General features: G+C 45.3%; 1 protein-coding gene across 3 annotated transcripts in view; it reads right to left on the bottom strand.

The window, feature by feature from the left end:
* Window positions 1–21806, bottom strand: part of LINGO1 (leucine rich repeat and Ig domain containing 1) — a 279177-nt gene that overhangs the window by 14582 nt on the left and 242789 nt on the right. The window contains exon 1 of one of the 3 annotated variants that reach the window (XM_083183617.1): window positions 1436–2066. The exons of the other annotated variants lie outside the window; for them this stretch is intronic. Within the exon in view, the coding sequence (XP_083039743.1) occupies window positions 1436–1546 (111 nt within the window). The 5' untranslated portion in view covers window positions 1547–2066. Of the gene's footprint in view, window positions 1–1435; window positions 2067–21806 lie in introns of those variants that run through there. 3 annotated transcript variants of the gene reach the window in all.

The following is a 21806-nucleotide window of genomic DNA, read 5'->3' on the forward strand; positions in this document are numbered from 1 at the left end:
AATGTTTTGCCCTCCAGTGGCAACTAGATGGCACCCCAATGGAGCAATTTGAGTGTTGCTTTGGTCATCCATGCATTTGTGTGACAATCCTTTAGAACCTAGACCAACCCTTGGAAAACAGGAGCAGTTGCCAATTCTGGACATACAAATGAATAACTGTGCTGCACTTTGCATAATACAGTTTTCCTGACTCTGGTATATGTGTATCAATAAAATAAGAACAAGTGCAGAAGGGCTCCTATTGTTGTTACTAATGAAGGCCATCACTCAGGCCCACATGGGACATTTAGGTGCATTCAGCGATGCAGAATCATAGGGTTAGCACTCGGGTAGCACTGTAGCTGTGTATTAGGTCCCCATAATCCACATAGTTCCATAAACTGAGATGTGTGAGAAGCCAATCTTGTGAAATCTGTGCGCAGCTCAGCATTACTTTTGCTCTGGTGGGTTTCCAGGGACTGTTATGCACAACTATCCTTTTATATCTGTATACCTATAACCTTCTATTCTTCTTTATCTATAAACAGTGCCGCCATCTCTCTAATGTACAAAGCAGTCTCCCTCTATCTCTCTTCCTTTATATTGTGTACACATTCCTCCCTCTTCCTCCTTCTCATGGTGCGATGTACAGCCATCTCCATATTCTGCTCTCTCTGTAATATGAGCCCCTATCTCCCTATCCATCCATACAAATAATCTATTTTTACATTCTTAATCTTCCTTCTTAACATTTCTAGGTTATCTCCCACTACTCAGTCTCCATATGTGTGGCACGCTTCTCTTATCTCCTCCGTCCTATGTGCTGCTATTTCTTTCTCTATGTTGTTTTCCAAATCATCATTCCCCCTCCTCTCAGCACACAGGTCTCCTGGGTCAGCTGGTGGAATGGGGGTCAGTAATGCTGCTGAAGAACATCTACATGAGAGGAATATAGAGAGCAGGCCAGGTACACACACAGCACAGGATACCAGCTGAATGTTAACACAGAGAGGACAGGGGAGGAATTGTGCAGATGGGGGAGTTAGTAAAGGAACCTGAAGAGAGAAAAATGGGGTGTACAGTATAATGGATGGTGGCTGAGGGATAATACCTCTGGTAATGTGGGATGATGAATGTAAGGTAAGCTAGTGGGACAGAGAAGTGTAAAAATAAATAAACTGGACCGAACATAGCTAACATGGGAGAACATCCATCTATATGTACAGTAATGTGTATTTTATCACAGATTAGTAAAGATGACATATAGTATTAATCTAGGACTGTAAACACAGAGATGAAATTATCTGTATATAAAAGGACTATACGGATGTTCCCATAGATGCCCACATCCCTAATAAATCTAGCATCATTGCAGATAGCACTTTGTGAGTCTTGCATAGCTGGCTATAAAGATAGAAACATCAATACCAAATGCATAAATGTATGATATCTGTACCTGGCCTTCATTTTTCTCAGCTGCGAGACGCCTTTTCTTTTTTCCATCTCCAATCAAAGAATAATAGTGCAAGTCCTTAATACAATAGTTCTTGCATCCAAAGGATAACATGCACCAATCATTCACATACGCTGGTCTGCAGTAACACAGAGACACATAGGTCCAGCTCTAGTCATACAGACACAATGACATAGAAATCTGGAGGAAAGACAATGCACATATACAACAACAACAAAAAAAAAGCCACAGAGGCTCACACACATACAAGGACGCAAACACGGAGACGCACAAGGACACTCATCCACTGCCACTCAGCAAAAAAAAAAAAAAAATCCAGAGGTTGATCTGCAGCAGAGCACAGATACAGAACAGTACGATTGCAGGATATACACACGTTAAATGAGCTAGAGAAAGCCAAAATGAGGGAGAGGCGCAAGGGAAAACCAAATCAGAGTGAGAAGGGTGAGAGAGCAGGGAATATACACAGGGTAAGGGAGAAGAAGCTAGCGGAGAGGAGGGACAAACAAATACAGATTCAGAGGGAAACAGGGAGGAGAATGGAGAGAGAGAAGTGGGGAGAGGGAGAGAAGAGGAGAGGAGGAACTATGACAATGAGCTGGAGAGAAGTAGCAGCTGTGAGCAATGACTCGGCTCCTCAGTCCTATATATAAGTACCACGCAGCAGTGTGCAGTATACAGAGTGACTGCTATGCTACTGCAGGGAAGCCTAGCATCCTGGGAGAAGTCTAATGCCCATGGATAGATAGCTGTTCTTATTACTGCTGTCCCCTGTGAGATAACCGTGCTGCCCAGTACTGCACATAAAGAGATAATTACTCTGCCCATCTCTGGATGCTGACATGCTGTACTTCTGGCTGGTAATAGATAACCATGCTTCTCAGATTTATGCATTAAAGGATAGCGGTGCTATATCAGTATATTCATTTATGCTGGAAACTAGGTATACTTTGTCATCCATTGTTATATAGACACCGCCATCAAATACCATATACTATCATACACATAGTGCACACTGTATACAGCCATAGTACACAGCTCTGGACAGTACAGCTCGGGTATTGTGATCTCTGTTCTGGACCTCTGACCAGCCACTATAGACAGTGCAATCACTGTAGTCTGCCATTTAAATTCATTGGAGTAATTACTCAGTTGACACAGTGATTCATTTATATAGGATTGGAGAGAAATATACACGGGTGATTTTTTTTATTTTCAAAATAACCTGAACTATAATTATTATAATGTTTATTACTTGGTAATATAGAATTTAGTGCAATTAAAATGACCATAACAGACAGCCTGATCACCAGAGACTAATGCTACTGTACTCTTACATGAATGTATTCTGAACTATCAGACTAGGGTCCTACATACAGTGAGGCATGTACTGCACAGCACTGACGCTAATCATGAATAACTGCCATGCTCAGCATTAACCATAACAGATAACTGGGTAGTGCAGCATTGCACAGTAAGAAAAAGGATTTAATAATGACAGATATCTGTGCTGCCCAGTTATATACAGTCAAGTGAAACTATGCTACCAGCACTGAAGTGTGAAAAATAAGTATGCTGGCCAGAATGATACAATGAGACATAACATAACACTGCCTGCCAGCACTAACAACAGAGAATAATTATGCTCCTGCATGCTGTACACTGAGAGATTACAGTATGTGTTGACCACAATTATGTAATATAACTCTGTGTAGTGCTGGGCTGCAGAGCTCTCACTCACTGACACATATAGAGCATTCTTGCCTACTTTTGAAAACTAGTTTCAGGGAGATTACAGTTGGTAGTAGAATTTTGCACAGTGCCCCATTGAGGGGGGCGTGTCATGCTCCACAAAAAGGGCGTGTCTAGTTCCATATATGGAGAGATTGTGAATAGAGATTGTGAATAGAGATTGTGAACGTGGCCCCTAAAAGCATGGGTGTGTACTTCTACATCTGAGAGGAATCTTTTAAAATGACTTATATACAAATGTAGATGAGCCCCAAAGCAGTTAGTAAGAGCTACTATACTATACTAAAGTGCTGGGAAATGGTGCTGATGATTCAATGTAAATGTATCTGTCTCTCATTCCTTCCCCCCCCCCTTTTTTCCCCAATAAATGTAACAGTGTAATGTGGGCTAGGTGAAATGAGGGAGATTGCTAGGCTAATAAGGGAGAGAGGGAGATTGCTGCTATTTCAGGGAGTCTCCTGCAGAATGCAGGAGGATAGGCAACTATGATATAGAGGCCAATCCTACAACGTGAGACCTAATTCTGCCAGGCATTGAGCCTCTTTTTATACCGTTGTACAGTGCTGGTCTGCAGTTATCGCTAATGCCCCGTACACAAGAGGCGACAGGAGCTTTGTGCACACAGCGCTGCACCAGTGCTGTGTACTGAGCGGTTTGTCACTGCTTGTGTTATCAATAGAGAGAGTAGGGGCGGTGACTTCGTTTATATTGCATACACATGGCACATTTTGGGAAACGATCCAATATCGTAAACGATTTCCTCAGAACTCCTGGACAAACAATTTTGTGTCAAATAGTGAAAGAATATACAAACGATTACACATGAACTATAGGTACTTGTGTAGTTTCACGGCGTTAGTATGGCGCTGTGTGTCTGAGTCCCCTTGCGGAGCTAGCTTCGCTCGCCCACGCTGCGGGCTCGGTGGCTCGCTACGCTCGCCACGCTATTTAAAATCAACTCCATGCCAACATGGATAGTGGAGGTACGAACTATCCGTGTTGGCATGGTGTTAAGTTACTTTTTTTTAACATAGTTTGTGGCGAGTGTAGAACCCGGAAGTAGCACAGCACCATGCTGGCACCGTGAAACTACACAAGTACCGAACAATCTTTAACAATGGTGGAGGGCAATGAGAGCCAGTCAATCAGCATTGAATACATTGTTCATCGTGCATACACATGAAACGATTTGAACACATTGCAAAAGATTGGTTTATGATCTTTCTTTCTGCATAAAAGTTCATAGATCTCTATTGACGAGCGGCCGGTACACGCATAGACATTAATATAGTTGTATGCCAAATCGTTCCATGTGTATGCACCTTTATACTGCATGCAAGTTGTGTTGCCGCCACTGACTTGCTCCGGTGCAGGGTTCACGAGAGGGGGGGGGGGGGTGTGTGTCACCGGAGCAAGTCAGTGGCGGCAGCATGACTGTCCCCCCTGGTGCGGGTGAGCGGTGGGGCTCAACTGGCTTTTCGTGGGGTTGGGTGGGGGTGTGGGCGCCACTCGCTATGTCACCTTGCACCACAGGGGGTATTGCACAGTGGCCGGCGCCCCCAGGCAAATGCCTAAAGCTGCCTAGTGGTGGCGCCGGCCCTGGGTGAGAACAGTGGCCTTGACCGACAATTAACTAGATTTATTCAGCATGCTGGATCTTAATCACCAGGCAACTGCGACTTGCGGGGGTCGAGATTCGCTATCAATATGGCCCCTACACACAAAGCGATGTAGGGGCAATTTCTATGTGATCTAGTGAGAGCACTTAGAAAATGCCCTGAAATGGCCTCGTGTGTACGCCCCATTAGACCTAATGCTCCAACTCAATCTCTGAATCTATATACAAAATGCTACTTTGTAGTGTCCACAGCGGTTTTCCATGCAAAGTTCTGTTGTGCTTCGTATACAGACTCACTCGCACACATATATACACAAATTAATTCACACAGTCTCCTAGTGTGTCCTAATTGCATTGCGACTAATATTTATTTTCGGAAAATGATGCCAGTCGCTCTGTACACCGCTGGGCTGCAGACGTAGTACACACTGACAAATACACTGGCCAGTCCTGCACAGTGAGACCTAATGCCGCCAAGCACTGTACCTCAGTATATACCTCTGTACACTGCTGGGCTGCAGAAGTAATACACATTGACAAATATACTTGCTGGTCCTGCACAGTGAGATCTAATGCTAATATGCGTTATAGTGAATGGAAAAAATGATTCTGGCTAGTACCTCTTAATAAGACAAATCTGCTCTGCTAGTACTACTGCGCAGTAAAGTACAAATAAAGACAATGTCCCAAAATATATACAAAGGCTTACAACACCGTACAAAGGCTTTTTACATTGTTGTATAGAATTATATAGTGTGATGGGATGGTACTGCACAACACAACACTGTAAAGGTGTAATGATAGATTATTGTACTGACACACAGTGATGGTCGCATCACTGGACAGTGTGACACCATTCTGCTCTCAATGCTGCCCATTGCAACTCAAGAGATGATATTGCTACCAGGACTGTACAGTAAAAGATAGCTGTACTGTCCAGCATTAGCTGTGCTACCCAGCACTGTGCAGTAAATAGCTGTATTGTACTGTAAGTGAAAGCTGTGCTGTACAGAACTGTACTATCCTGCACTGTATAGTGACATATCACTACATCATAATAACTACTATTCTGCAGTGCAGTGACAAATAGCTGTGCTGCCCAGTGATGCACTGTAATGCTGTTCAGCCCTGTACAGTGGCATAACAGTACTGCATCTCAGTATTTAATCAGAAATGTAATTATACTACAGTTCAAGATTCTTGTGATGTCTTCTGCTCAACACTATACAAAGAGCACTGGATAGTATTCAATGCAACATATATTTCCAGTGAGGTCAGAAATAACTATACTACCCAGAAATGTACAATGAGACAAACCTATGTAGTGCAGCACAGAAAACTCTATTAGAGAAAACAGTGCCATATAACTAGGAACCAAAGCACTGTCCATGGAGAGGATACTGTTTAATCCAATACAGCTAGATATAACTCGATCGATGACTAGTCTTTTACAAAAGACAATGATGCTGCACTGCACTGTATAGTGACAGACAAATTTGCTGACCAGTGGTCCACAGTGAAAAACAACTTTGCTGCCCAGTGCACAATAATTATTGATAACTGGGCTGCCCAAAGGTACGCTACATGAGAGATAACTGTGCACCATGCCCTGAGTTACAGCTGTGCTGTCTCCGAGCTCCTGGAGAGCAGCTGTTGCTCAGAAAAAGTAGTGTTGCTGCTGGGGCAGGTAATTACAGCAGTGGCTTATTAATAATTAATGCAGCCAACAAGTAAACATCAGAGAGGGACACAGCTCACTGCAGGGTATAACGTCACACATAGGAACCCTGTACCAGATCACTTAGGTTACAGCTGGATACTGCTACCGGAAACTGTGTGCTGAGGTGTGATTGGATTACACAGCAATCACATATTAGCATACTTTGTGTGGGTTTTTGCACACCACTTTACAGCAGATCTGATAGATTAATAGGATGAAGTCTGAGGCAGGATCTAGGAAAATGTCAATGAGGAAATGTTTTACTGTGCAGGTTCAATTTTATTGTAATACTCATTTTTATTTAAGGGTATCTATCATTACAACAAAATAAGATTTACAAAATGGCTGGGCAATGTACAGAACACAGCTTTCACTGCTACCCACCTTCATTAGGATGTTATGTAAAGACAAGTCTTTTCCAATATCCTTCAGGTTGCATGTTCTGTTCCATTACTTTCTAGCGGTGCTGGGGTTAACTTCTGATACATGGCCCTCTCTGCCTCCTCAGGCCTTTAATACTATTATAGGATTAAATAGATTTCCTACATTCTAACGGCTGTCAGTAAAGGAGGGGAGGAGATGGGAGCGATTGGAAAGGTAGGAAGACACAGGAGGCATGAAAGAGAAGAAGAAGGTATGGAGAGATGGAGAGTTTATAAGAGAAGATGAGAGAAAAATATGGTAAGAGAACGGAAGGATAATTAAGGTGAAGGAGTTGAGTTGCATGGCAACTTTTTCTCTGACATCCTCTCTGTGATTATTACCTCTGTCCTCAGAGCTGGTGCTGAATAAATCCCCTTTAGGTGGTAAAATGGAGTAATAGGAAAGCAGTAGAAGGATGAGTGCTGGGAATAGTAATCAGTCGGCAACACAGGGAATACAGAGGAAATGGAATGTGGAGAACAGAGGGCAGAAGAGCAGGATCAACAGCCACTTACACTTCACCCTGTACACCTGTGGTGGACCAAAGAGCACAGCCTCAGCCCTGGTAGGAGGAATACAGTGATGAGCACAGACAAGGAGTCAGCAGCAGGAGGGACAAGTAACAGCGGCAAATGAAGATACAGAAGCAAAACTATGGAGCGGTTGTAATCATTTGGGATTCATTTGCAGTGAGAAAACAGCACAATTGCAACATTCTGCTCTTGTGACATTACAGAGACAGCACGTGTACATAAACACACTGAATGAGTATGTACAGATTTTTGGTGGGTCAGGGTGGGCTATTACCAGGGTGCAGTGTAAAGTACAAAAATAAATGCTAGCTTGTGTACCTCATATTTTAATGAGCACAGGGAAAGATGACTTGGCAGACTGAGACATTGTCCTTTCTTGGCAAGCAATTTATGTTAAGAGTTGAAATTCTAATTAAGCAACAAGTGACAGACAGGCCACATGAACAACCAACAGCCTGTATACAGTATCTCTCACATCCCTCAGTTGTTTAGTCCCAATATTTGTCAAACGCTGATGTGCCACATGCGCTGTAGGTGCATATATGCTAAAGGACAAGCTAAGTCAGCTCAACCTGCACATTTTAGGTTTTCACGTGTTACTGAAGGCTCAAACACATAAGCAACAGCAAAATAAACAAAGTCCACTCTCTGGTACGCTCTTATGTCAGGTGCCTGGCGAGAAGTCACTCACTTGTAGAAAGAGAAGGGTTACCATGGAGTATAACTTGGGGCAAAGCCTCTATTTTATCTAAACCTAAAAAATTGGAATTGGGTAGAACATTGTTTCTTAATGTCTATTTTTAATTAGATCCATTATAACCATGGATGATGGTATTAAGGGGGTCATTCTGATTGACTCTGGAACTGCAAAGTTCACAGCTTACGTGTCCCTGGGGCGCCGCTCTGCCAAATTCCCGCTCCCCCCCCCCCCCCTTTCCCCCAAGCATGTGCCTTCAGCAGGAGAGATCATTTGATGATTGGCAATGATTTGCCCTGCCTTCGCAAATATGTCAGTTGAGACTGACTTATATTTGTGGCCGCCGGGACGAAGACAGTGTGGGCGGCTGTTGTCATGTGATGTCAGCTGCCCACTACCAGCAGGCATCAGCCCATCTGTGTACCCATGGGAACGCCCAGCGCCCGTCCCTCCCTCCGCTCTGAGAACTGCTCGATGAGTGAGCAACTAGCCGCAGCTGCTAGTAGTCGTGGTTTTGCATTCATACATATGCCCATGCACAAACCCTGACCATTGGGGCAGCGGACGAATTTGGTTCACTCTCTGTGAACTAGAATCGGCCCCTTAGTGTATTTAGGTCGATATAACAATTTCACTTTGTTATCATCCTTCAAAGGATGTGAAAATACACATTTTAAACTACTTTTCTAAAACTTTGGTGCTGGTCCCATCCATTAAATCTCTTGCTTACCTGCCTTAGCCAAAGTGATTTGTAGTCCCCATACAACTAGTAATCAAAAAAAAAAAAATACACACTGTAATTTTCAGAATTGGATTGCGAGAATGGATGACATCTTCAGATAGTAATGCTTCTCGATTTTCTGCTCACTTGGCAGCGTACATACTCACTGCTATAATACAGTAGTGGCGGTGATAGAGATGGCGGGGACAGCTGTCCCCACACCAGTGCAATGTTGAATTGCTCTGGTGATTTTGTATGCACCGTGGCTACTCACAAGGAGATGGATACCAAACTATCGGTGATTCTATTGATTACATCATGCCTATACCACTAAATAAAATCTACGGACATCTAAAAAAATAATCACAATTGTATTTAATGAGTGGATAATGGCAATATAACGAAGTAATAACTAGAGGCCGTAAGGAAAGAGGAAAAAGCAAAGTAGCATAATTAAAATGTTTATAACAAGGTGTGCCACTGAGTGCAGACTGCAGCGTATAGTATGGGATTTCAAGAAGCACAATCGGTACTTATGTATTATCTGGACTCCCATGTTAAATGCACCCCATTTTTTCATACCCCTACTATCCAAATACGCATGGAGTTGATTTTATATAGTGTGGCGAGCGCAGCGAGCCACCATGCCCGAAGCGTGGCGAGCGCAGCGAGCCCCGCGAGGGGACACGGTCTCATAAGAAAAACGGGAGCCCAGATATTACATAAGTACCGCACAATCTAATCAATAAGAGAAAGAAAAAAAATGAAAGTCCTCAAGGCCATCCAGTATAAAGGGAATATGTTGGAGCCATCATCCAGTCTTCATTTTCCCTTTTATCGTTGCACACAGTGGAGAACTTCTGGAAAAGACATTCCAGAATTTTAATTTAAATAAAAGAAACAAAAAAACATCACCTTAGGTGACATTCGCAGTGTCTACATGTAGTATGTGCGGTGACACACTAAAACTAAACTGCAGATCTGTATCACAAGTAAAATCCCCTCTATTTTGCACCCTGAGGACAAAGTCAGGGAGACTTGATAAAGCAATCGATCGATAATGTGAAAGGAGTAGATGAGGAATGAGGGAGAGAGGAAGGAGGGGGAGAAACGGAGAGAAAAGGGAGGAGGGAGAAACAAAGGGAGAAGGTAAAACCATGGAATAACAGAGGAGGGGGAAGAGGAGAAGGGGAGGAAGAAGAGAGAATGAGAGAAAATAAAGGAGATCGGTAGGAAGCAGAGGAGAGAGGGCACAGGCTAAGCAAATAAATATAGTCAGATACTGTAAATAAATATTTGCAAAAAAAAAAAAACAGCAATAGTAAAAGAATGACCGTCTGTGAAAGACCTTACAGCCAATGGCAGATGCAGAACTGGGTTTGCAGAAGAGTAAAAAATTCATAGAGGGGAGCCCCACTAACTGCAGCCCCAAACACTGCCCAACATCGCTGGCTGAGACTCACTGGCAGTTGGTGTGGCTCTATTTAAGTGGTTTCCAAATGCAGTCCTCAAATACCCCCAACAGTTTCCAGGTCACCTGTGGATTTTTAAAATTTGACAGTTGGTGCACTGGCTGGGTGACTTGGAAAACCTGAACTGTTAGGCTGGGGCAACACATAGCGGCCAAATGGGTCCTGTTTAGTGGGACCAGCTTGGACGGGGGAAGCCTGCACACATTCACGATGAGGTCACACCCACCGGGTCCTACGGCACACTGTGGTTGGACATGAGGGTGGGATGACTGGATATCAAAAACACATACAATTAACCCCTTCAGTGGTGGGTTTTTCTGGGGCAGGAGAACCTAAATAGGACAGGTTTTTCCTGTCCCAGAAAAACCGTCCACTGATGAGGGAGAGGAGTCCCAGCGCTCCCCTCCTGTGAACCCCCCAGCCCCTCCGCTCCAGCGGTCTTTCGCGGAGCTCCCCTGCCGCTGCGGCCGCTGCCAATCATACAAGTACACTGACCGGCAGCAGGCGGCAGGCTCGGGGATGTTCGGGGCGGCTCCAGAGGACTTGGGCGCCTGAACACCCGAGCGATCCCGAGTCGTGCTGAACATCCTCAAGCCTGCCACCGTCTCTCCCATAGTAATGGCGGCGGCAGGGGAGCTCTGAACGATCGCCGGAGTGAAGGTGAGGGGGTCGCTGGTCAGGTGGGGGTCTCTGGTCAGGTGATGCGCCAGTGGTGCACACCTAAAGGCACCACTGGCGCACACCTGTAGGTTTGTGGCATGGCCGGAAATTTTCCGGGACTGCCCGATGCGGCACCGCAGCGTGGCCCGGAAAATTTCCGGGACTGCCACTGAAGGGGTTAAATGTATGTGTTCACACAGTGCGACTGTGTTCAGCTTGAAATTCGGTTGTGCCAACACTGCCAGAGCCCCTTGCTTTTGTTGCAGGGGTGTCTCAGCCCTCTCCCTGCCTGCTGGTGGCTGCTGCATTTTGGTGTTCCATGTGCCCTCCTGCAAGTTCTGGCATCCTATGCAGTGGCAGTCAAAGCAGTGGTTTACGGCGGTGGTCCTGGTCCCCATTGGTGGCGGTTTGATCACCCATTAGTGGCAGCAGCAGCGGTCCACGTCCCCATCAGCTGCGGCAGCAGTCCACATCCCCCATCGGAGGTTGCAGTGGTCCAGGTTACTTATCGGCAGCTTAGAAAAAGGCACTTTTAAAAACTGTCGAAATGGCTGCGTTGAGCCAATCGCAACTTGCTGTGTCATCACCCCACCCCCCTATATTAGCCAGCAGGCATTTCGACAGTGGAGGAGCGAAAAAGAGCTTCTGAAGAAGCAAAGCCCTGGGAAGGCAGCGGCCATGCAATAGAGCTTAAAGGCCGCCACCCTTAGTTGAAGAACACAGACATGAAGTCACCTGAGGAAGTAGCGGCCATGTAAAAGAGCTTAAAGGATTCTGCCCCCAGGTGAAGGCACAGATAAATAAAATATTAAAACAAAAGGTATTGTGTGCTTATTCTATTGCCTTTGCAGTGGGACTATAGGTACTACACTTTGGAACTTGTGGTTCTCCAAATACCAGCATGTGGGGCAGGCTTGCTGGGACCTGTATTCACACTGTAGAGGACAATAATACATAATGCACAAGCTATCAACCCACCGCCCAGGGGTGAAAGGGATAGCCCAGTCCTGGGGTGTCAAGGAGAGGGGGGACCACTTTATTTGTTGGGCAACTTACCTCCCCAAGAACTCCTGGATACCACAAGGGTGGATAGTGCTTAGGCCATGGGACCTCATCAACTGTGTCCCCTGGCTATGGCATTACACCCTCTGATAGTGGGGCCTGGTGCTGGTCCCTAATATACGGGGGACCCCCACTCCTTTTTGTCCCCTGTATTTTGGGTACCGAGGCCAGCTCCAAGTGAAAAAAACACCTTAAAAAATGTATTTTTGTTTTTTACTGCATTGTATATTGGCGTTACCTGAGTGTCAATATACGCTACATGACCTCTCCTTCAGGAGAAAATGCTCTGTTCCTGGACTTCCCTGGTAATGTATGATTGCCATCACCATCTCTGGTCGCCGATGAAAAGGGGGCATTGAGCGATATATCGCTTGCTGATATATCGCTGGGCTATATATTGCCCCGTGTGTACGCACCTTAAGAGGATAGTAGGGCTGCCTTATTTTGCATATTTTTTGCAATTAAAACATTATTTTAAATTAGGCAAAATGTCATTCCTTATATAAGCGCAACTGGAAGGCTTAAGATGACTATCAAAAGTATAGGATAAGACAGCAAAATCACAAAGCTCTGAACTGGTGCAAGCATTCAGTCCCTTGTGGAGCGGAAACATCCATGCTCAAAGCTGCACTGCAAAGCTGGGACTCCCTTACAAATCTGCCCTATAAATTATTTTGTGAAATCAATGATGGAGTTGGGACTTATAATGTTGTTGCATGGGATGCTTGCAAAATGCCTCCCTAACCAAGAGATATAATTAGGGGAGATGTATTATAGCACACATATTGTGCTACAATTATAGTGCACATATCACGCTGTAATAAAGCTTCCTGCTTCACCTCTTCTCCAAGGCAAAGCTGGACGCAACACTAACAAATTGCGACAGAGCCTCAGTGCAATAACTGCAGCTGCCAGATTGGTCCGTGCCACTGACCACTCATACACTAGGTGGCAAATCAATGCACTACCTTACAGATAGCACCCCTGTAAATTCACACACATTCCCACTTTATTACTTAGGTGAGAAAGGGTATCAGCACACATAACATCTGCTGATACAACTTTTCCCCCATGATGCTGTTTCATACATCTACCCCTATTACTATTACTGGGCACATACAACTATCCATACAATGCTTTCGATGGGTGCGAGATGACCTCCTGACAGTCGGGTTTCTGATGGTCAGTATAGCGACATCGGAATCCTAACTGTTAAATCCTGACTGACAGGGGCTTTTCTCCCTCGTGGGGGTCCATGACCCACATAGATGGAGAATAGAACCTGTGGTGAGCGCAGCGAGCCATGGAGCTCACAAGGTGCTTTGATGTGCTCACCCCTCTGTTGTAGTACCGCCAATCTGGATTCTGATGTCGATATAATAACCGTTGGAATTCTGACTGTCAGACCGGCATACCACACCCGCTTTTGATACCGTAGCACCATTGTGGACCAAGTCCATCCCCATAACCAGTTCGTTCTGGTAACTAAATTACACGCAAATTTACTAAAGCTTCTAAACATAAAAATTGGGAGTGTTGCGCATAGAAACCAATTAGATCCTGTCTATCATTTTCTAGACTGCAATAAAGAAATGATAGCTAGAATGTAAATGGTTGCTACGGGCAACATCCCCACTTTTAAGCTACCCTTTACAGTGCAAATAACTGAGAGATCCACACTAGAAAGTGCAGATGACAGCAGTGCTCACATGAGAAGTGCAGTTTGTTCTCTGCTGTAATATAATGTCAACAATCCGTACTGGAATCTCTTCTGCTGCATCAAAAGGAAACCTAAGAAGCTCCAACATCAAATCCTCAGCATGACAGATGCATTTTGAAATTGTACACGAGAATACATAGTCAAAATCACAAAAATACTCCACTCAAAAAATGCCTAGACCAAGGTCTACCAGGTGCATAAAACAATGACAAATATATGTCCTGAGCCGCAAAAAGAAGAAAAGATCTGACTCGGTTTGGGGTCTGATTCAGTATGAATCGCATATGAAAAGCTGCAGCAGCTAAGCATATGAAATCCATAGCAATGCAAATGCAGGAGATGCATACTACCTCCTGCCTGCATTTGCTATTGAGTGAAAACTGCGATGTGATCGCAGTTCTTGTGGAAAATTGTGACCATCGGTGCTACTGCAACCTGAACAAGTCTTACCTTACTCAGGCTGCCCGTCGCAGGATGGTTTGCGAGGGCAAGAGACTGCACCACGCAGCACAGTCCTTGACCTGGCCACTCCTGGAAAATGGGGGCAACATGCCCCTTGTTTCTGGAAACGTTCTCCTACCCCTCCCCCCGGAACGCCTCTGTCTGTCAATGTGGATGAGGCATTTGCACACTTACATTGCAATCAGAGGACCTGTCGTACACATACACGTTCTGCGTGTGCACAGTTTCCCAACCTGCGCAGTTGTGAATAATCTCTTGGTCAGGTAACTAATATTTCCAAAAATGTTTCAATTTTTTGGCTGTCCAAAATCTAGGACAGTTTACACCTTTCAAAGAAAACTATTCCTAACACATTTGAATAAAGGGCCAGGAGTGAGCAAGGGACTGAAACGGCGTTGTTATAAGTTATACATGACTTGCTGATGGCTAGAGAATATTGGTGAGTCAGTGTTCTATCCTTATCTTCTTGATCTCACTGATTCATCTGATATGGTGGACCATAAAATATTGATTAAACACCTACAACACTGTGTTGTCTGGTACAATGTTAAGTTGGTTTTAAGTTCTTTTTTAAAAGCCAGTCAATTTAGGACCTCAACAGGAATACATTATTCTGCATCATTACCAATTACTGCAAAGCTCAGATTTATCCATATTGTGTGCAGTATACTGTACATACACCCAATCACTCTGCATCATAATCCAACCCCATATATATACATTCCAGAAAAAGTCTCACACACACCATAAACCTTTGTAATTGCGGGTGCAGGGTTGAATGAATCAATATATAGACATTCATCCTGAAAAGCATCCACCAGGGGCTCTAGTCAGGTTTGAACCAGCACACCATTCCAGCTGCTGCTAAACATTTATTATTAACAATTCAAGCATTCATTTAAGCAGCAGAAATTTCAGCAGCACAAAATACTTGCATAATGATGAAAAAGTGAAGGCGCTTCCCCAGGTCAGTTATATATATTTGAAAATTCAATGACATGATTAGACACATCAGTCAAGATAACATGACCATTATTTCCCAATGACTGCACAGTTCCCAGTGTAACTACGAACTTAAATTGGTTCCAATTATCATGCTACCATCTGTAAACATATTTAACTATAATCAACAAACTCACTCTAAAAGACTACTGACAGAATATCAGAACATCACTACCTCAGTGACAGCAGTATAACCCTGCCTCAGTGACGGCAGCACACCCCTGCCTCAGTGACGGCAGCACAGCCCTGTCTCAGTGACGGCAGCACTCCCCTGTCTCAGTGATGGCAGCACATCCCTGTCTCAGTGACAGCAACACTCCCCTTTCTCAGTGACGGCAGCACTCAGTGACGGCAGCACTTCCCTGTATCTGTGACGGCAGCACACCCCTGCCTCAGTGACGGCAGCACACCCCTGCCTCAGTGACGGCAGAACACCCCTGCCTCAGTGACGGCAGCCCACCCCTGCCTCAGTGACGGCAGCCCACCCCTGCCTCAGTGACGGCAGCCCACCCCTGCCTCAGTGACGGCAGCCCACCCCTGCCTCAGTGAGGGCAGCACACCCCTGCCTCAGTGACGGCAGCACACCCCTGCCTCAGTGACGGCAGCACAACCCTGCCTCAGTGACGGCAGCACACCCCTGCCTCAGTGACGGCAGCACACCCCTGCCTCAGTGACGGCAGCACACCCCTGCCTCAGTGACGGCAGCACACCCCTGCCTCAGTGACGGCAGCACACCCCTGCCTCAGTGACGGCAGCACACCCCTGCCTCAGTGCCGGCAGCACAGCCCTGTCTCAGTGACGGCAGCACAGCCATGTCTCAGTGATGGCAGTACACCCCTGTCTTAGTGACGGCAGAACACCCCTGCCTCAGTGACAGCAGCACACCCCTGCCTCAGTGACAGCAGCACACCCCTGCCTCAGTGACAGCAGCACACCCCTGCCTCAGTGATGGCAGCACACCCCTGCCTCAGTGACTGCAGAACACACCTATCTCAGTGACGGCAGCACAGCCCTGCCTCAGTGACAGCAGCACCCCCCTGCCTCAGTGATGGCAGCACAGCCCTGTCTCAGTGATGGCAGTACACCCCTGTCTCAGTGACGGCAGCACAGCCCTGCCTCAGTGACAGCAGCACACCCCTGCCTCAGTGATAGCAGCACACCCCTGCCTCAGTGACTGCAGAACACACCTATCTCAGTGACGGCAGCACAGCCCTGCCTCAGTGACAGCAGCACCCCCCTGCCTCAGTGATGGCAGCACAGCCCTGTCTCAGTGATGGCAGTACACCCCTGTCTCAGTGACGGCAGCACAGCCCTGCCTCAGTGACAGCAGCACCCCCCTGCCTCAGTGATGGCAGCACAGCCCTGTCTCAGTGATGGCAGTACACCCCTGCCTCAGTGATGGCAGCACAGCCCTGTCTCAGTGACGGCAGCACCCCCTGCCTCAGTGATGGCAGAACAGCCCTGTCTCAGTGACGGCAACACCCTTGCCACACTGACAGCTGCAAATCCCTGCCTCACTGACAGCCGCACATTCCTGTCTCACTGAATACAGCACACCACCGCCTCATTGATAGCAGTACATTACTCCCTTTGCAGCACTCTATCTATTGATCTGTGTGTGTGTTTATATATTCTTGTGAGCATATTTCTGCTGTATTATCCTTCAAGGCCATTGAGAACAGACCCTGCTCTACTACCACATGCACAGAATACAGCATGCAGACTGAGCTCTATTTTATTGCCACATCACAGTGTTTTGTTCCCTAAACCTGTAGAATGTGTAAGTTAAGTTCTAAATGTGTGCTAAGTAATGTTTCAGTAATGAGGTAGCTCGCGAGAGCATATCACCCCTCACACCACAAAACACTTTAGTGACCGTGAAACTAAAAGATACAGTAATATGAGTCCTCATTTGGCGCTCAATCCATTCACCACACTGAACCCACTACACTCTGGAAGTAACTAGAATCACATTCCCCAAAAGCAGCCTCAAACACATCTCTCTTCCTATTGTATTACTATTATTATATAATAGGCACCATATGAATGAATGAGTTTCTATTATTCTGCTGCAATGATGGACTCTATTGAAAAGCTACTTTTTGCTTGAAATTACAGTATGGCCCTATTTTTACAGTTCCTTATGTGCATTTCAGTGTTTCCAAAGATTTACTAAACCTATCATCCCATAATGCTACAACGGTTAATGCTTAATGGTGGATTAGTTCTAAGGACAAAGGGCCTAAATCAGACCTGATTGCAGGGTGCATTTTGGGGGTTATTCTGGTTGATTCGCAAGGCTGCAAATTCACAGCACTGCGAATCCACCAAACCCCGCCTTGCAATTGGTTGGCGGGCGCAAACCATTCGCAAGGGCGACTCGCTCGCAGGGGTTTGTGAATGGATGTTACACAGTAACATCCATTCGCAGGGCAGGGGGAACCTCCCACATCTTTCGATGGTAGCCGACCATCGAAAGATGTGGAATGTGCACAAATATAAAAGTGTCTTCCAATACTGTGGGTGTGTAGTCAGTGTTACCCTACTCTGAGCCATGTGTATGCCAATAGGACACCTAGGTTTAAAGGCCCTATACACAGGTCTGACTGTATGTAGCCCTCCTGGGAAGCTGCAGGCAATGTTCCCTCTAATTTTATGAAGGCTGTGTGCGGCAAAATATTTTGGCTGTGCAACTTTGGAAGGAAATTAAAATTTTTGTGCCTCACTTATATATAACGGGAAAATGACATTCAGCATTTGTGTTAACTTTACTTCAAAATTATATAAAACATTTAAACGTTCAAAACACAGCATACAATGTAGTTAATGGGTGAAACACACATTAATTGAGTTCACAATTGCAAAAAGGGACCACTGCTGCTTTGTGCGCTCTGTTGTAATGTCTGTGCGCACACTCGTCGAGTTGTGTGCGCGCGCACGTGCGCACAGCTTAGAGGGAACACTGGCTGCAGGTCCGACTCAATTTAGCATGTGTATGCCAGCAGTGCAGCACCCCTGGCATACACTTATAAGCCTACATCCCTGATCGGATACGATACATCACAGGTGCTAAGAAAGCACCTGCGATGTACACTGTTGCATGCAATTCAGATAGATCATACGTGCTGCACGTATGAGTAAATAATAATATACAGAAACTGTAGATGGCGCAAATGCGGCCTGAAATATAAACCCCTAAAGGTGTCACCCATACCTCAAACAAGTTAACAGAAAAACAAGCAATAAGGGGTATACTTTTCAAAGGTGCACATGGAGTCTCCATGGAGACGCTTTCAGCCAATCGGGGCTGAGTGCCTCTATAGCACTATGACAGCAAGATTCCCCACTGTCAATATTGTGGAGGAAGCCGTTACACCCCACAGTCAGTGCGAGGGGAGCCGGCTCACCCGGCAGTCAGTGCAGGGTGAGGTGCAGTGGAATGGTATGTACAGTATATGTAAATGTTTAAAGGGGGGGGGTGGGGGGTGGGATCCAGGTATGCCTAGGTTGGGGGTCAGGTTATACAGGGTGGGGAGGGGGGGTTATAGGGGGGTTTGCTTTTGTTTTTTGTGGGTGGTTTTGCTTTCTTAGTATCTTGGGTTATATGTAGGTTTTGTAGATTGAGGGGGGGGGGGGCATTATATTTTGGACAGTAGTGCAACTGACTATTGGCAGTTTTGTGTTTAATCTTTTATCCTTTTCCATATATGGTGTAATACGTTAATGTTTAAACGCATATCCATGTACTATGACTTCACATTTGTGCCCTTTTCCACTCTGATGTCCACGAGAGCCTGGATGGCGCCTCCGGGTGATTGTGCTCTTATTTTTTGTCATGATTGGTCGATACTTGCTCTCCATATCCTTATACCTATGGGCGTGATTGTGTAGGTAAACTCTTATTTATCTTATGTATATGGATACGCCATACCTGGTATATGTCTCTGTCATAGCATTACTGTCTATGTTAGTTTTTATTTTAATTTTTTTTCTGTCAAATTCAATAAAAATTACTCAATTTAAAAAAAAAAAATATCGCACACTTTCATGTCTAATCGCACATTATTATTACTAAAAATCGCCTATTTTCGTTACTAAAAACTGCACTTTTTCACATGTGAATTCTGACTTTTTTTTCTAAAAAAATTGCATCCTATTAATCTCGCCCCATGTCTTTTTTTCCACTGTATATTTGGAACCAGCACCAGCTTAAAGAACTCAGGGTTGGTTATGCTTAGGAAGGGGAAAACTGTGCTATTTTTTTTTTTATTATTTCTTTTACTTCGACATACAGAAAGCATGGCACAGATCTCACTGATCCGCAGTTTCAGCATGTCAGCTTAGTAAATACTGTATACGGCTTTACATTCGTAACCAGCCGAGTTGTGATTTAGCTGACTTAGTAAATTTTGCTCTGGGTATCAGGCTGTGCACCCAAATTATAGGTATGCGGTTAACACACCGCTGGTTGGGATGCCGGCAGTCGGGATGCCCCTAGCTGAAATCCTGGGGCTGGAATCCACACTGGCAGTCAGAACACCGGCATCAGAATACCAACATCATTCTCAAGGCTGACGCCAGAATCCAGACTGACAGTATCCTGAGCGTAAGTATGCAGGGGCGAGTTACGGATAGGCCGTGTGGAAGGTGGGAGGGTCCAATTTATAGGTTATAGGCTCCTCCCACTGCAATTTCCTGGTGGGCCCTTCATGTCTCAGTCCAACGCTCAACAGATGCTAACTGAAAGGTTCATTGGGTATAAAGAAAAAAAGCCAGTAGCCAAATTCCTGTAGTTTCCAAGATGAAATAAGTTCTTAATACATGTGATGACTTGGACTGCTCATGTTAGTGTGGTTACCAATTTAAATAGAGCATTAGGGCCTTCTGGCAAATGCAAACTGCTTTTTATGTATTACAATCTACATGGTCCAGATGTAAGAATCAACAAAGCAGTACTTTCAGCTGCCAAAAAACATACTGTAAATGGCCACAATCTGAAGTCAGTCATTTCAATAGCAGCTCTATAGAGATACAGACATCTCCCATTAGCACACGCCACCTATGCTCCCTTATCTGATAATGGATTTTCTGCTCTGGGTGGAGTTCCTACATAATTAATTTCAGCCAGGAAATGGCTCTGTAATCATTTCATATTATTGTTGTGCAGGTGCTTGTACTTGTCCAGCTCTAATAAACAATCATACAAATGTAAATAATATGTGAAAGAGATATTGGGCTTATGGTTGAATTTGTCATTATAGCTTTCATGTGCTGATGATATCTAAGACCCTACCATAACTTATACTCCTATTTTGGTTGGTAGCACTTTTCACCTAAAACATTGCTTCATTCATACAGGGTCCCATGCCCTACCACCCCTGGGCCATCATCACCTCATCTCCATCTTCAGCCCTTGTCATATTATCAGCCCCTCAACACTCTCCTCAGCCACAGCCCCATCATGTTGCTCAGCCACAGCACTCAATAACTTCCTCAGCCACAGCTCCTTCACCCTTTTCAGTCACAGCCTCCCTCACCTTTTTCAGCTACATCCTAAATCACATCCTCAGCCCCATCACGTCCCTCATGCACAGCCTCATCACCTTCCTCAAACACACCCCCATCACCATATGTAGCCACATCACCTTTACCCCCAGCACCATTACCTCCTCCGCCCCATCACCATCCTTAGCCCAATCACTGTCTCCAGCCCCCAGCCACATCACCATTCTTAGTCCCCAGCCCCTCACCTACTTCAGCTACAGAACAATTCCATCCTCAGCCCCCAGCCCCATCACTTACCTCATCCCCTAACTGTCCATCAAAGCCTGCCTCAGAGAAGATGGGGCGATGTGCAGTGACGTGATTGCGTCATGCCATCACCTGTAGGTGCACGCTTAGCCTGGGCTGCATCTAGGGGGATGCGAACCCTGCCTGTCTCCGCTTCGGCGAGCCATCGTTTGAAGGGAATGCACGCGTGTCCTCCTTCTGGCGGTTGGCAATCCGACCACCAGCCCCCTGGATGGAAGAGAGCAGTTCCATCTGTATCACTGTGATCCTTATTGTTATATATCACTTTGTTTCTTTGTTCTTATATATCACTTTATTGCTTTGTTGCTATATATATAACTATAATGCTTTGCTGCTATAGAACACTGTATTCCTTTGTTGCTATACTGTATATCAGTTACTTTTCTGCTATATACTGTATCACTGTGTCACTTTTTCCTGCTATATATCACTGTGTTACTTGTCTGTTATAGATCACTGTGTTCCTTTGCTGCTATATATATCACTGTGTTGCTCAGCGGATAGCGGGCGCTGGAAATGTTGGTCCAGGCTGACTTTTATTAGAGAACAGTAGATAATGCATTCAATGGTGAGTGACCATTGAGTGATTTCTCTCCCATTCGGGAGCTTGCAAGGGGATGTGTTAGTGTACACATCCGCAATCTTGATCAGTGCGGCAGAGGGGGAGTGGCGGCAGTGTTTATCTGCATAGTGAACAGGT

This window comes from Crinia signifera, chromosome 4 (assembly GCF_055691185.1).
Source record: "Crinia signifera chromosome 4, ASM5569118v1, whole genome shotgun sequence".
NCBI classification, from domain to species: Eukaryota; Metazoa; Chordata; class Amphibia; order Anura; family Myobatrachidae; genus Crinia; species Crinia signifera.